This window comes from Budorcas taxicolor, chromosome 1 (genome assembly GCF_023091745.1).
Source record: "Budorcas taxicolor isolate Tak-1 chromosome 1, Takin1.1, whole genome shotgun sequence".
NCBI lineage: Eukaryota > Metazoa > Chordata > Mammalia > Artiodactyla > Bovidae > Budorcas > Budorcas taxicolor.
In genome coordinates this window covers 10583235-10595503 of record NC_068910.1, presented here as the reverse complement: position 1 = coordinate 10595503, position 12269 = coordinate 10583235, and the positions used below count along the sequence as shown (strand labels likewise).

Below are 12269 nucleotides of genomic sequence, written 5' to 3'. Positions count from 1 at the left end.
CACCCCCCTCAGCTCGCCTGCCCGCTCCCCTCCCTCCCAGTATCCAGGCCTCCAAGCAGGGCGCAGCCAGCTCTATCCAATTTTCATTTCACACATCGTTGCCACTGGAAAATGGATCCCATCACCCAGGCAGGCCTCCCAGCTGCCTCTGCCCTCATCCACTGCCCGGCTCTCCACCCTCTTGGGACTGAGGGATTGGGCCCATGGGGGTTTCCAAGGGGGATGTGTCCTCTGCAGGGTTGGCCAGCCTCTGCCATACCCCATCAGAGCCCTAGACACCCTTACCCCCTCCCTGCCTCTCCTGCCATACTTGATGGCCTCGTCCCCTGCCACTTGTTCAACCCCCTTCGCAGCTATGACTCTCTGCACTTGGGTCCTCAACCAGGGCCAGGGGAAATGACAAGACACTGAAGCCATGGAACACACCTCCTGTCCACTCTCTGGATCACGTGCTCACCTCTCCTTGGGGTTGTTCATGTTTTGGGGGCCAGGTCACTCATGCCACGGGCAAGGACTGTTTCATTAAATGTGGTATCCATAGTGCCAGGAACCCTGTCTGGCCCAGGCCATGGACACACCATAGAAACATGTTGAATCAGTATGGGGGTGAAAGAAGACCACCCCCCAAGGTCCCAGTAAGGCTGGCCCTAACTGAGGCTTCTCCTGGGCAGGTATATCCAGGGGGCCTCGTCGCCCAAGGACATGGTCATCATCGTGGATGTGTGAGTGAGCGGCACTGGCCAGTGGGGCGGGGGCAGGGCTGGGGACTGGAATCTGCTGCTGGGGAACATCTTGGGGGAGCACTACCAGGCACCTCCGTGACCCGCCCCCCCACAGGAGTGGCAGTGTGAGTGGCTTAACCCTGAAGCTGATGAAGACATCAGTCTGTGAGATGCTTGACACGCTCTCTGATGACGACTATGTCAACGTGGCCTCGGTGAGTGCCGGGGGCCAGGAACAGGTCCCTTCCTCCCGGCCCATGCAACCTCTTCCTTCCGAGGGCCAGCCTGAGGCCGCTCACCACTGTCTCGGTCCCTGCAGTTCAATGAAAAGGCGCAGCCTGTGTCATGCTTCACACACCTGGTGCAGGCCAACGTGCGCAACAAGAAGGTGTTCAAGGAAGCTGTGCAGGGCATGGTGGCCAAGGGCACCACGGGATACAAGGCCGGCTTTGAGTACGCCTTCGACCAGCTGCAGAACGTGAGCCCCCTGGGTGGGTGAGCGGGTGGCCAGGGACGGGCAGCAGCCTAAGCTTGGTGACACCAGGAAAATCAAGACAGATGGCCTTGTTAACATCCAGAAGGCAGGTCGGGCAGACAGCACCGTCTGCTATGGGCAGGGGAGGTGCAGAGGGCAGGCCTACCCTGGGGAAAGAGACCCCCCCTGGGCTGGGGAGGGGCCCAGAGCTGACCTTCCCCACGTCTCCTCCTGCCCAGTCCAACATCACTCGTGCCAACTGCAATAAGATGATCATGATGTTCACGGATGGCGGCGAGGACCGCGTGCAGGACGTCTTTGAGAAGTACAACTGGCCCAACCGGACGGTGAGGCTCAGCCCTGGCAGGAGCTGCCCTGATCTGGCCCAGTCCAAGGGAGGGGCTGTCCACTGGTGGCCATGGCAGTGACCTCAAGCCCCAAACAGGTGCGCGTGTTCACTTTCTCCGTGGGGCAGCACAACTATGACGTCACACCGCTGCAGTGGATGGCCTGCACCAACAAAGGTACCTCATCCGGTGTCCCTGCCACAGGCCCGGCCTGCCGTGTCCCGCCATCCGTTGGGTTGGTTGTCCGCCTGTCCTTCCATACGTTCAGCTTTCACCTGCTTGTTCATCCACTGCTTGTCTTTCCATATGTGTGACTGTCTGTCTGTCTCTGTGGCTACCTTGTCCATCTGACTCAGCATCTGACTGTCCACTGTCCACGTGTCCCCCACTTGTCTGCTCCTGGTTCTGTTTGCTGATCAGTCCCATCTCTCCACACAATTGGGCCTCACCCACTGGTGGACTCTGAATGTCACCAGCATCCTAGAGTGAGGGCCTTCAGGCCTCAGGCTCCTCCTTTCATCCCAGTTTTGCTTCCTTACACCCCCGCTCTCACAGCCCCTCCCATGTTGTCGCAGGGTAATGGCAGGGGGCACTAAAGGGACGTGAGTTCAGGGGAAATGACACCAAAAAAAGGGAACCTGAGAGATAAGTCAGGGCTGCAGACACACTCCCAGGGTACAGGGACCCTGTGCCATGCTCCCAGGCACCACCACCCAGGCCCACCCCTGTCTCCCCTGCCCTTGCAGGTTACTATTTTGAGATCCCTTCCATCGGTGCCATCCGCATCAACACGCAGGTAAGACTGGGGTGGGCCAGCCCTCGCAGCCCCTTTTCTTTGCTTGGCTGGGACGTTGGAAAGATGGGCTGCTGTGTGATGTGAGCGCCCCCTGGTGGCTGATTGACACATGGGGAGTTAGAACCGGGAGGATTCAGTGGGAGGGGCAGACTCATGACCCCACCCCTGCCTCGCTCCCTCCCCAGGAATATCTTGACGTATTGGGCAGGCCCATGGTGCTGGCGGGCAAGGAGGCCAAGCAGGTGCAATGGACTAATGTGTACGAGGATGCACTGGTAAGGCCTCAGGGCAAGGACGGGTCGGGGGATGTGGCCACAGGGTCAAGTCCCTGAGGGTCCCCTGATGGTGGTAAACCAAACAAATGAGAAAGCCAGGTGGCCTGTCCCTGCAGCGCCCCCTGCTCTGAACACTCAGGGTAAGGGCATGGCTGCCCACAGGAGTCTGACCCATACTCTTCCTCTCCTTTCAGGGGCTGGGGATGGTGGTGACAGGGACCCTCCCTGTTTTCAACCTGACACAAGACGGCCCTGGGGAAAAGAAGGTGAGGCCTGGGGAGGGTTGGGCAGGCCCGCAGCGGGTCTGAGATGGAGGAAGGACAGGAGGCCGCAGACCGGACTGGGGTGGCCACTTGTGAGAGCAGCTTGAGGTCATGGATGTGCGCAGTTGGGCAGGGTGACCCCTTCCCATGGAACTGAGCCCACTGCAGACCCCTGCCTCTGCTTCCAGAACCAGCTGATCCTGGGCGTGATGGGCATCGATGTGGCTCTGAATGACATCAAGAGGCTGACTCCCAACTACACAGTGAGTGAGGTTCCCTGTCCATCTCCCTGCTCTCCCTCTCTTGTGGACGTAAGCCAGGCTCAGCAGCGGCCGATGGGGACTCCCACAGCTCCGTGGAGTCCTCTGAGTTCAGGCAGTCAGGGAAGGCTTCCAGAGGAGATGACCTTGGGCCTGGAGCTGGAATGGGCAAACTTTCTGTAAAGGGCCATACTATGAGTATTTTAGGCTCTGCCAACCGAAATACTCATACTCAATTCTGCTGCTGTATTGAGAAAACAACCGGAGACAAAACATAAATAAATGGGTATGGCTATGTTCCAATATAGTTTTGTTTGTGGATACTGGAATTTGAATTTCAGATCATTTTTACATGTCATGAAATACAAATTCCTCATTTTCAGTCATTTGAAAATGTAAAAACCATTCTTGGCTCACAGCACTACAGTAACAGGCAGCCGGCCAGATGTGGTCCCTGGGCCCTAGTTTGCCGACCCCTAGTCTATCACCTAGGCAGGAGTGTTCCAGATAGAAAGGAGGGGAAGGCAAGCCTTGGAGGCAGAGGGAACTCTCTGGACAAAGGCTTGAAGGTGAAAATCAGAATCACAGCCAGGGAAGGGGCTAGATCACTGTGGCTGGTCCGTGGCCTATGGCAAAGGGAGTTTGGGATTTGGTTGTGAAAGGGTTGGGAGATGCATGTCAGCATGCTGAAAGGTGAGCCACGTGAAGGCTCTGGGTCGCTGGCCTCCATGTGCAGTGAGAAAACTGCCTCGGAGAGGTAAGGTGTGAGTCTAGAACCCTGCTTTTCTTTCCCTTCCACCTGGAAGGGACGCCTCAGGGAGTCCAAAGAAACACTTGTTCCCCTGTGTTCTACCAAGATGGGGAACAAGAAGAGACTTCAGTGGGGAGGGGAGGGGAGGGCAGCACAAGGGAGTGCCTTGTGGGGCCAGTGGTGGTGGGGAGGTCCCACTGATCATGAGAGCCAGGGGGAGGAGCTGAGGAGGCCAGATGGCATTCAGGTCCCACAGAGCTGGCCAGTGTGGGCAAGGGCTGCTGCATGAGGGGCACCAGCCTGCTGGGCTTGGCTTGACAGGTAGGCTTGGGGCCACATGGCATGTGGGGCCCCTGGTCAAGGCCGGCAGATGGCAATCCTCCAGCAGCATGGAAGGCAGGATGAGAAAGAGCCTGGAGACCGGGAAATCCCTTACCCAGCCCTCCAGGCCCTAAGCTCCCTATCTACACCCCCAGCTTGGAGCCAACGGCTACGTATTTGCCATTGACCTGAATGGCTACGTATTGCTTCACCCCAACCTCAAGCCCCAGGTGAGCCAGGTGGGGTGGCCTGCAGGGTAGGGGGCGGTGAACACTGTGAGAGCGGGACTCCTGACTTCCTACCCGGCCTCCCCTAGACCACCAACTTCCGGGAGCCTGTGACCCTGGACTTCCTGGATGCAGAGCTGGAGGATGAGAACAAGGAGGAGGTAAGGAGAAGGGAAGGAGGGATGGAGGGGGAAGGAGGGGCACCCAGAGTGGGGAAGGGTCGGGGCTCCGCCCTTCACGTCTCACACCCTTCCAGATCCGCAGGAGCATGATCGACGGCAACAAGGGCCACAAGCAGATCAGAACCCTGGTCAAGTCCTTGGATGAGGTGAGGTGGCGGAAGGGGGACAGCAGGTCGGGGGTTAGGGGGAACTCATCTTCCAACCGCCCCCACTTCACCCCTGCCTGCTGCCCCAAGTACCTGACTGAGCGTTTTCTCCCAGAGGTACATAGACGAGGTGACGCGGAACTACACCTGGGTGCCCATAAGGAGTACCAACTACAGGTGAGCTGGCCGGCTGGGCAGGCGGGGAGGGGCCGGGGGCCCCAGAGCCTGAGCCCCGCTGGGGCTCGCTTCCCCACCCCCATGTGCCCATTCTCCCCAATCCTACCCGGGCTTTCAGCAGCCAAGACTGCTCACTTCTCACCCCCTGGGTGCTCAGTCCCCAAGGGTCTCTCACTGGCCCTTCATGAACCAGCAGTGTCTCCTGGGAGTGCAGGGCAGAGACAGGTCAGAACATCTGACATTTCCCCGCTACCCCACCGCCCTCTACACCCCTCCCTCCCACCTTCCTGGATGTCTGCATCAGGATGTCATCCCTCCGTGGCCATCACAGCCCCAGAGCCGGTGGGTCAGGCCCAGTCAGTACCCACCGGCTGTGTTCCGCGTGCCTCACGGTCCCCTCCTTCACACTCCAGTGCCAGCCCACGATTCCCTCACTGTGTCAGTGGCAGCCCTGCTTTTAGCTGACTCTCACATGGCCTGCATCTCTGGGGACTCTGGACCCAGCTCTCATGGGAGTGGCAGCATCCCCACCCCGACAGCCTAGCTCACTGACTGTGTTCTGCCCCTTGTGAGTGTGCTGCTGGCCAGATGGGGGAGGCTAGCTGGCCAGGTGCTGTGATGGGGGGCGGCTGCTGGGGTGAGGGGCGGGATGGGGAAACTTGCCTTGGGCCTGGGAGTTCGGAGGCCTCCAGGAGAGTCTGGGACTTGGCCAGTCCAGGCCCCTAGACCATGAATGTGGCACAGCACACCAGGGAGAGGCGTCCCTGGCGGTCTCCAAGGCCACGGGGAGGAGGGTTCGTGCAGTGTGGCCTCCCCTTCCCAGCTGTGACCTCTGCTCTCCACCTCCCCTCCTCCCCAGCCTCGGGCTCGTGCTCCCGCCATACAGTACCTTCTACCTCCAAGCCAACCTCAGTGACCAGATCCTACAGGTCAAGTGTAAGTGGCCCGGCCCCTGCCTGCGCCCTGCACCCTTGCCTCTGCCCCTGCACCCTGGCCGGCCCCAGGCAGCACAGCCAGCCGCTTGTGGCCGGGTGGCCCCTCCTGCCCACTCTGCCCACACCCCCCGAGGCGCCCGCAGGCTGGGGGCACCGGCCATCGGAAAGTCTGTGGAATTCTGCATGCTCGCCTTTTCTCCAATTTGGTTCCAGACCATTCTCTCATGGTTTCCGTTGAGGTTTTTGTTTTTGCTTTCTCCTCCTCCGTGTCTTCCCTCCTGAGCCTGCCTCCCCCACACGCCCCTGGGGGCTGAGTTCTTGGAAGACACACCCTCCTCTCATCTCTCTCGCCCCAGCTCCCCCCGCACAGCTCTCTCCCCCAGTGGTACCACCCCCCCCCCCCCCCGGTCTCCCCCGACTCTGCCCCCCAATTCATCCTCCCTTATCTTCCTCTCACCTCCTCTCCCACCTTCTTCCTCCATCGCCTTCCCGCCTCCCTTCCACTCCGCCTTGCCTCTCCCTCTCTCCTCCGTTCCTCCATTCCCCTCCCTGAGCCCCCACCCTCTCTCTCTCCCTCTGCTCAGTCCCTCCATTTCTGTCCCCCACATTCCCTCCTCCCCACTCCCCCGTTCAGCCTCTCCCACGCTCTCCTCCCCTTTCCCCTCCTTTGCTCCTTCCTCCCTCCTTCATCCCTGCCTCCCCCACCATCCCTGCCTTGTGCACTCTTCCTTCCTCCCCGCTCCTCTGCCTGTGGCTCATCCCTGCATGTCCTGCTCACCCTGGGCCTCCCCCAGAGGCCTCCAGGAGCCTGTGGCCCCACCTGCCCACCACCTGAGGTCACTGGGAGGGAGGCTGGGGCTCCGGCCCCACAGAGAGCCCCCCGCCCCCCAACCCCGCACCTGCCTGGCCGACTGGGGCTCATCTCCTTTGAGTTTTCTCGCTCTCTCTTTCTCTCTCATGTCGTTTTTTTGCAAGAAGTTTCCTTTCGGTATGATGATGAGACACAATATTTTCATTCAAACAGCCATTGAATAAAATATTGTTTGTGCCCCTCCCCTTCCCCTCCCCCTTTTCGTTTGTTTTTGTGTTTGTGTTGTTTTTGTTTTCCTCGCTTTCTCTCTTGGTGGACTGTCCCAGTGCCAATCAGCAAACTGAAGGGCAAGTATATTCAGAACCAGTGCACCCTCCTCTCCCCACCCCACCCCCTGTCCTCACGGTCCTGCTTGCCCCCCTCCCTGCCCAGGACCAGCCAAACCCCTGCTCTCCAAGGTTCCCTGCCAGCATCCCCTGGGGTCCTCTAGTTCTTGCCTTTCCTTTCATCCCTAAACCTCTGTTAGAGCCAGCAGCCCTTTCCCCTGGGCCCTGCCTGCAGGGTGGTCTCCAGCGTGTTCTAAGAGCTCAGACCCTCTCCTTATCCTCCTGGTTCCCTCTGGGCAGGCCTCTGCTCCCTTCCTCCATTTTCTCCATCCCTCCAAGACAACTCAACAGTGGGGAGAGGGCTACATGCCTGTCTGCCACCTCCCACCCAGCAGGGCAGGGGGCCTGAGATGTAGGAGGTAGATCAGTCCTCAGGGGGCTTATGTGAGACTTCCTCAGGGAGAGACCTTCTCCTCTGACCTCTCCAGAGTTTGCCTCCAGAAGCCCTCCCAGGGGGAGACAAAAGGCTTCAAAAGCCCCACACCCTTACCCTGGGGCAGAGGCTCAGGCTAGGGCAACAGCCAGGCCACCAGGAGACAAAGGCAGACTGGGCGCTGGCCGAGGTGCTGAAGCCCCTGTGCCTGGTGACTTTGCGGAGGCCTACGGCCCAGCCCTGCCCTGGGGTGTTGGCTGCTCCTGGTGAGAGAGGTCAGGTATGGGGAAGGTGTTCCCCTGGGAAATACAGGCTGACTTGGAGGGCTGGGAACAGAAGGGACCCCCCCAAGGGCCAGCAGAGGAGCTTAGAAGGAATCAGGTTGGGGGTGAAGAAAAAGCTTCTGGCATTCAGAGGTACTTAAGCCAGGGAGTTCAGGGAAAAGGTAGGCAGAGAATTCACAGGCCCCAGCAAAGAACAAGAGTACTGAGAGAGGTCAGCACACAAGGGCCTCTGCCTCTGGCGCATGGACAGGCCCTCACACCTAGGCATGGGGCATGGAGAGTCATGGGGAGACGTCCTGTCCCCAGTCCCCAAGGGGAAGTAAGGCCTCCCCAGGAAACCCTAGTGGCCCTGTCCAGCCTAGTCCCGCAAAGGGGATCCTGCTGCCCCCACTGGTCTGGGTGGAGGTGGAGGACGTGCCCTGCTCCCACTCGCTTGAGTTGTCTTTTCTGCCCTCCCACACCCCTGCCAGGGACCCCAGCAATGCAGGGCCTTGATAACAATGACAACCATAGCATAGTCGCCCTTCCTGCTCCCGCACCTCTTTTTCTTTCTCCTCCTCCTCCTCTCCCCACTCCCACCCTTCCCTGTCGGCTTGTGTCCAAACCCTGCCTCACAGTCCTATCAGAAAGCAACAGTCCAACCAGTGACTGCCCAGTGCCTTCAGACACCCCAAGTCCAGAATCTTGCAGTGCATTGTGGGAGTATTCTGGATCAGGGAAGACCCCGCTTCTACAAAAGTAAAGCCCTGGGGTAACGGAGAGATCAGAATCTGGATGTAAGGATGTGGAGGTGCGTTGCCCAGCATGTCAGAGCAGAGACCCACCTCCCAGACATGGGCCAGTGAGGTGGCCAGTCCCGCTGGGTAGGGAGAAACCCCAGAGGAGCCCTAGTAGCCACATCCCCAGATTCACTCACAGACCGACACAGGGACCCTTGCACACATATACATGTGCTTACATACTCATGCAAACACACATACTCACATACCTGCTCTCACATGAACATGCACGCTCATACATAAGTGCTGACTCTCATACACGTAGAGGCCCAATGGGTGGGTCCCTCAAAAGCATCCCATGTGTTCTCTGGGGCCCCCAGCTCCTCCCTTGCTGCACTGAGCCCAGACAAATTCTCAGAAGGAGAGACCAGACCCAGCCCTTCTTCCCCACCTGCGCTCAGGCCCGCAGCCCAAGAAGGCAAGTGTTCAGGTTCAAGAAGCGCTTTTGTGCCCTCCCAGCTCGCAGACGTCCTCCCACAATGTGGGAACATTCCAGGATCTCCCTTCACCCAACCTCCTAACCCAGGGAAGACCGCTGGACCCCCCACAATGCACTGCAGCCCACCCCCAGCTGCCCACACCGTCTCTGGTTGGACTGTCTGTGCCCGTGAGAGACCCCCTCAGTTTGGCCATGTTGATGCCTGACACAGAACAAAAGCAAGACCTACCAAAATGCAAACAGCTACAGCAAAGAGAGAGAAAAATCCACAGCCAAAAGCCAAACCCCCTTCCTCAAAGTCTCTTTGGAGGCGAAGGAAGCTCAGCATGTGGTTTTTTTCCATTATGGATGTGATCAGAGCGAGACTGGCGCCTCCCCCAGACCATGCATATATATAGCAGTGTGTGTATATATATGTGTGTGTGTGTGTCCGTGTATATGTGCTATACAGCCGTATGGAAGCATATACAGCCACGCCAAGGGACTCACTGCCGACAGAGGACCAGGCCTGGGCAACATATTGGCTATAACTGCCCTCCTCCTGCGATGCTGTAGTCTCCACAGGCCCTCCACCCCTCCCCGCCCGCCCCTTCTCTCTGGCTCGAACTTGAACATGGAAGTGGCGGGTTTCCTCTTTGCTGGTGTCTCCCTCCCTCCAGCTGCCCTCTTCCCTTTCCCTCCAGCCCCGTCAGCTGTGAACCCCTGGCCTCCCACCTCCCCAGCCCCCGCCGGATAACCCCCCGTTTCTGTTGCAGATTTTGAGTTCCTGCTCCCCAGCAGCTTTGAGTCTGAAGGACATGTTTTCATTGCTCCCAGGTAGCTTGCGTGTGGCCTTGCTGAGGTGTCCCCACCCCCCAACCCGACCTCCCTGGCCCCGCCTCCTGCACTGCTGCCTGGAGCTGTGTGTGTCTGTGTCCTGTGCAGTGTCCCCCGCCATGCATAGCCCCGTATGTGCGGCCGTGTGCATACCTGGGCCATGTTGCCGCACCAGGCAGCGCTGGCCAGCTGCCCACAGCTTTGGCTCCCACCAGGCCTCGGGCGGGAGGGCTCTGGACTCTCCGCTGACCTTCTCTGCCCCGCCGCAGGCCATCAGGAAAGAGCCGTTTCCTCCCCGAGCCAGCTGTCCGCAGCACACCCCTCACCAGGCAGCTGCTGCTCTGGTTTGTGGTGCCCTCCCCGACAACCCCACCCCGCACCCGTCCTTGTCGTGTGTCAGTCAGTGCTTGTGTGGGTGTGGGGACTGAGCCAGCCAGAGCCCCTGTTGACAGCATCCTGTCTAGGTGTGGTGGCTCACTGAGGACCGGGGCGGGGCACGGGGTGCAGACAGGGCAGAGGGGACAGGGCTCTGAAGAGCTGCTCTGGCAAGTAAAGGATCAGGGCCCAGCACAGGCCTGGACCTGGAACATCCCTGGCATGCACCCTCGTGTGCACACCCTCTGCCTGTTGGCCCACATCTGAGCAGACCATTGGGCCCCTGGATGGTGAAGCCCTCCCCTGGGGCCTGGGCTTTGCATGAGGGCAGGTGGGTGCAACTGACAGAGACCCATGGGCACTCCCGGGCACGACACGGGGGCTCTGGACACTCCTAATCTCCTTGTGTGTGCACGTGTGTGCATGCACCCACCAAGTTCGCTGTGACTCCGTAGATGTGTGTTTGTATTTGTGAGTCCTTGTGTACATTTGTAAGAGTCCGAGTGTAAATGCGGGGTGGCTGTGTGCACTGGTGACAGTGGGAATGTGCAGAGGCCTGTGTGTGGCCCACAGGACCCTGAGGGAGCTCTGAGGGCAGGGACCATGTTTGTTTCTGTCATCTCTGTATCTTTGGCACAGGAGAGCTCAATAAATATGTGTTGGGTGAGTGTAAATGTATACTGGGGGTGGGGATGGCAGGTGACTTGTATCCCAAGTACAGCTGTGTGGGAGTCACTCTGAGTGTATCAATCAGTTGTGTCCTCCACATACATAAGTGCAGGCTGTGTGCTGCACAAAGGCCCTGGGAGTAAGTGGGGACTGGGACCCAGCCCCAGGTGCCGTCACAAAGCTGTGCGCCCTTGCACAGCCACAGGAAGCAGAGCATTTTAAAAATTCCCACAGGGCTTCCCTGGTGGTCCAGTGGTTAAGAATCTGCCTGCCAGTGCAGGAGACACAGGTTCAATCCCTGGTCCCGGAGGATTTCACATGCCACAGAGCAACTAAACCCATGCACCACAGCTCCTGGGCCTGCGCTCTAGAGCCCGGGAGCCGCAACTCCTGAGCTCATGTGCCCTAGAGCCCTTGCTCTGCAACAAGAGAAACCACTGCAATGAGAAGCCCATGCACCGCAACTTGATAAATGCCCACGCAGTGACAAAGACCCAGCAGAGCCAAAAAAAGCTCCCACAAAGTTGCTGCCATGCAGGCCAGAAGGGAGGTTCCTGGTGACAGGGGTGTGGGTGAGGAATTAGGAATGATAGCTCCATCTACCAGGGTAGAAGGACTGCTTGCCGAGACTTCCTGGGGAGCAGAACCTCAAGCAGATCTCCCCACTCCCCAAAACCCCCATGTTCTTTGGACTCAGAGTCTGAACCCAGTAGGGCCTTGAGAAAGTGAGAGGTTTGGCCTGTCCACCTCTGGGGCAAGAGCAGTCTGGGCAGAGGGAACAGCCAATCCAAGGACCCACGAGTTCCTGCCAACTTCCTGAACCCTTCTGTAGTACTATGAAAACAAACTAAGGCTCAGGGAGCCTGAGCAAGTTGCCCAAAGGTACAGAGTCAAAGAAGCAGGAGGACGAAGTCTTAGACTGACTAAGCCGTTGCTGGAATTCCACCACTGTGGTCGTCATGGGGCATTTCCTGGGGTCTTCCAGGTGTACCATGTGGCTCCAGCTACACAGGAGAGTGGGGAGTCTCTGCAGGGCCATGCCAGAAAGGAAAACCTGCTTGGGTACAGGGCGCAGACCCTCCTTCTCTGCTTCTTCCACCCAAGAGGGTCAGCTCGTCCCCATTCAGACCTGGTAACCTGCCAGGCATATATAGTTGCTGCAGCCTGTGAGAATACACATGCCCCTCCCCGAGCCCTGGGCTTCTCGGCGAAGGGCCAGGCAGGCCTATTGGGAAGCCTCAACCCTGTTGCCCTCTATGGCTCCCCCAAAGCTCACTCTTCTTGCCCCTCCCCACCCCCAGAGAGTATTGCAAGGACCTGAATGCCTCAGACAACAACACCGAGTTCCTGAAAAACTTCATTGAGCTCATGGAGAAAGTGACTCCAGACTCCAAACAGTGTGAGTGCCTGGTGGGGCGGCTGGGTCTGGGCAGCACCCAGGCAGCGAAAAGGGGCAGCCC

At 58.9% G+C, this 12269-nt stretch overlaps 2 protein-coding genes across 2 annotated transcripts in view; both read left to right on the top strand.

The window, feature by feature from the left end:
* NPRL2 (NPR2 like, GATOR1 complex subunit) overlaps nt 1-12269 on the top strand; it is a 130619-nt gene that overhangs the window by 99115 nt on the left and 19235 nt on the right. The window lies entirely within an intron of this gene.
* The window catches only part of CACNA2D2 (calcium voltage-gated channel auxiliary subunit alpha2delta 2), a 137533-nt gene that overhangs the window by 121828 nt on the left and 3436 nt on the right, over nt 1-12269 (top strand). Inside the window, exons 9-25 of the mRNA XM_052647292.1 lie at nt 672-722; nt 838-937; nt 1042-1200; nt 1437-1544; nt 1643-1721; nt 2291-2340; nt 2526-2615; nt 2810-2881; nt 3067-3141; nt 4366-4440; nt 4527-4598; nt 4694-4765; nt 4881-4942; nt 5802-5878; nt 7015-7035; nt 9705-9765; nt 12111-12208. Of these exons, the coding sequence (XP_052503252.1) occupies nt 672-722; nt 838-937; nt 1042-1200; nt 1437-1544; nt 1643-1721; nt 2291-2340; nt 2526-2615; nt 2810-2881; nt 3067-3141; nt 4366-4440; nt 4527-4598; nt 4694-4765; nt 4881-4942; nt 5802-5878; nt 7015-7035; nt 9705-9765; nt 12111-12208 (1322 nt within the window). The remainder of the gene's footprint in view (nt 1-671; nt 723-837; nt 938-1041; nt 1201-1436; nt 1545-1642; nt 1722-2290; nt 2341-2525; nt 2616-2809; nt 2882-3066; nt 3142-4365; nt 4441-4526; nt 4599-4693; nt 4766-4880; nt 4943-5801; nt 5879-7014; nt 7036-9704; nt 9766-12110; nt 12209-12269) is intronic.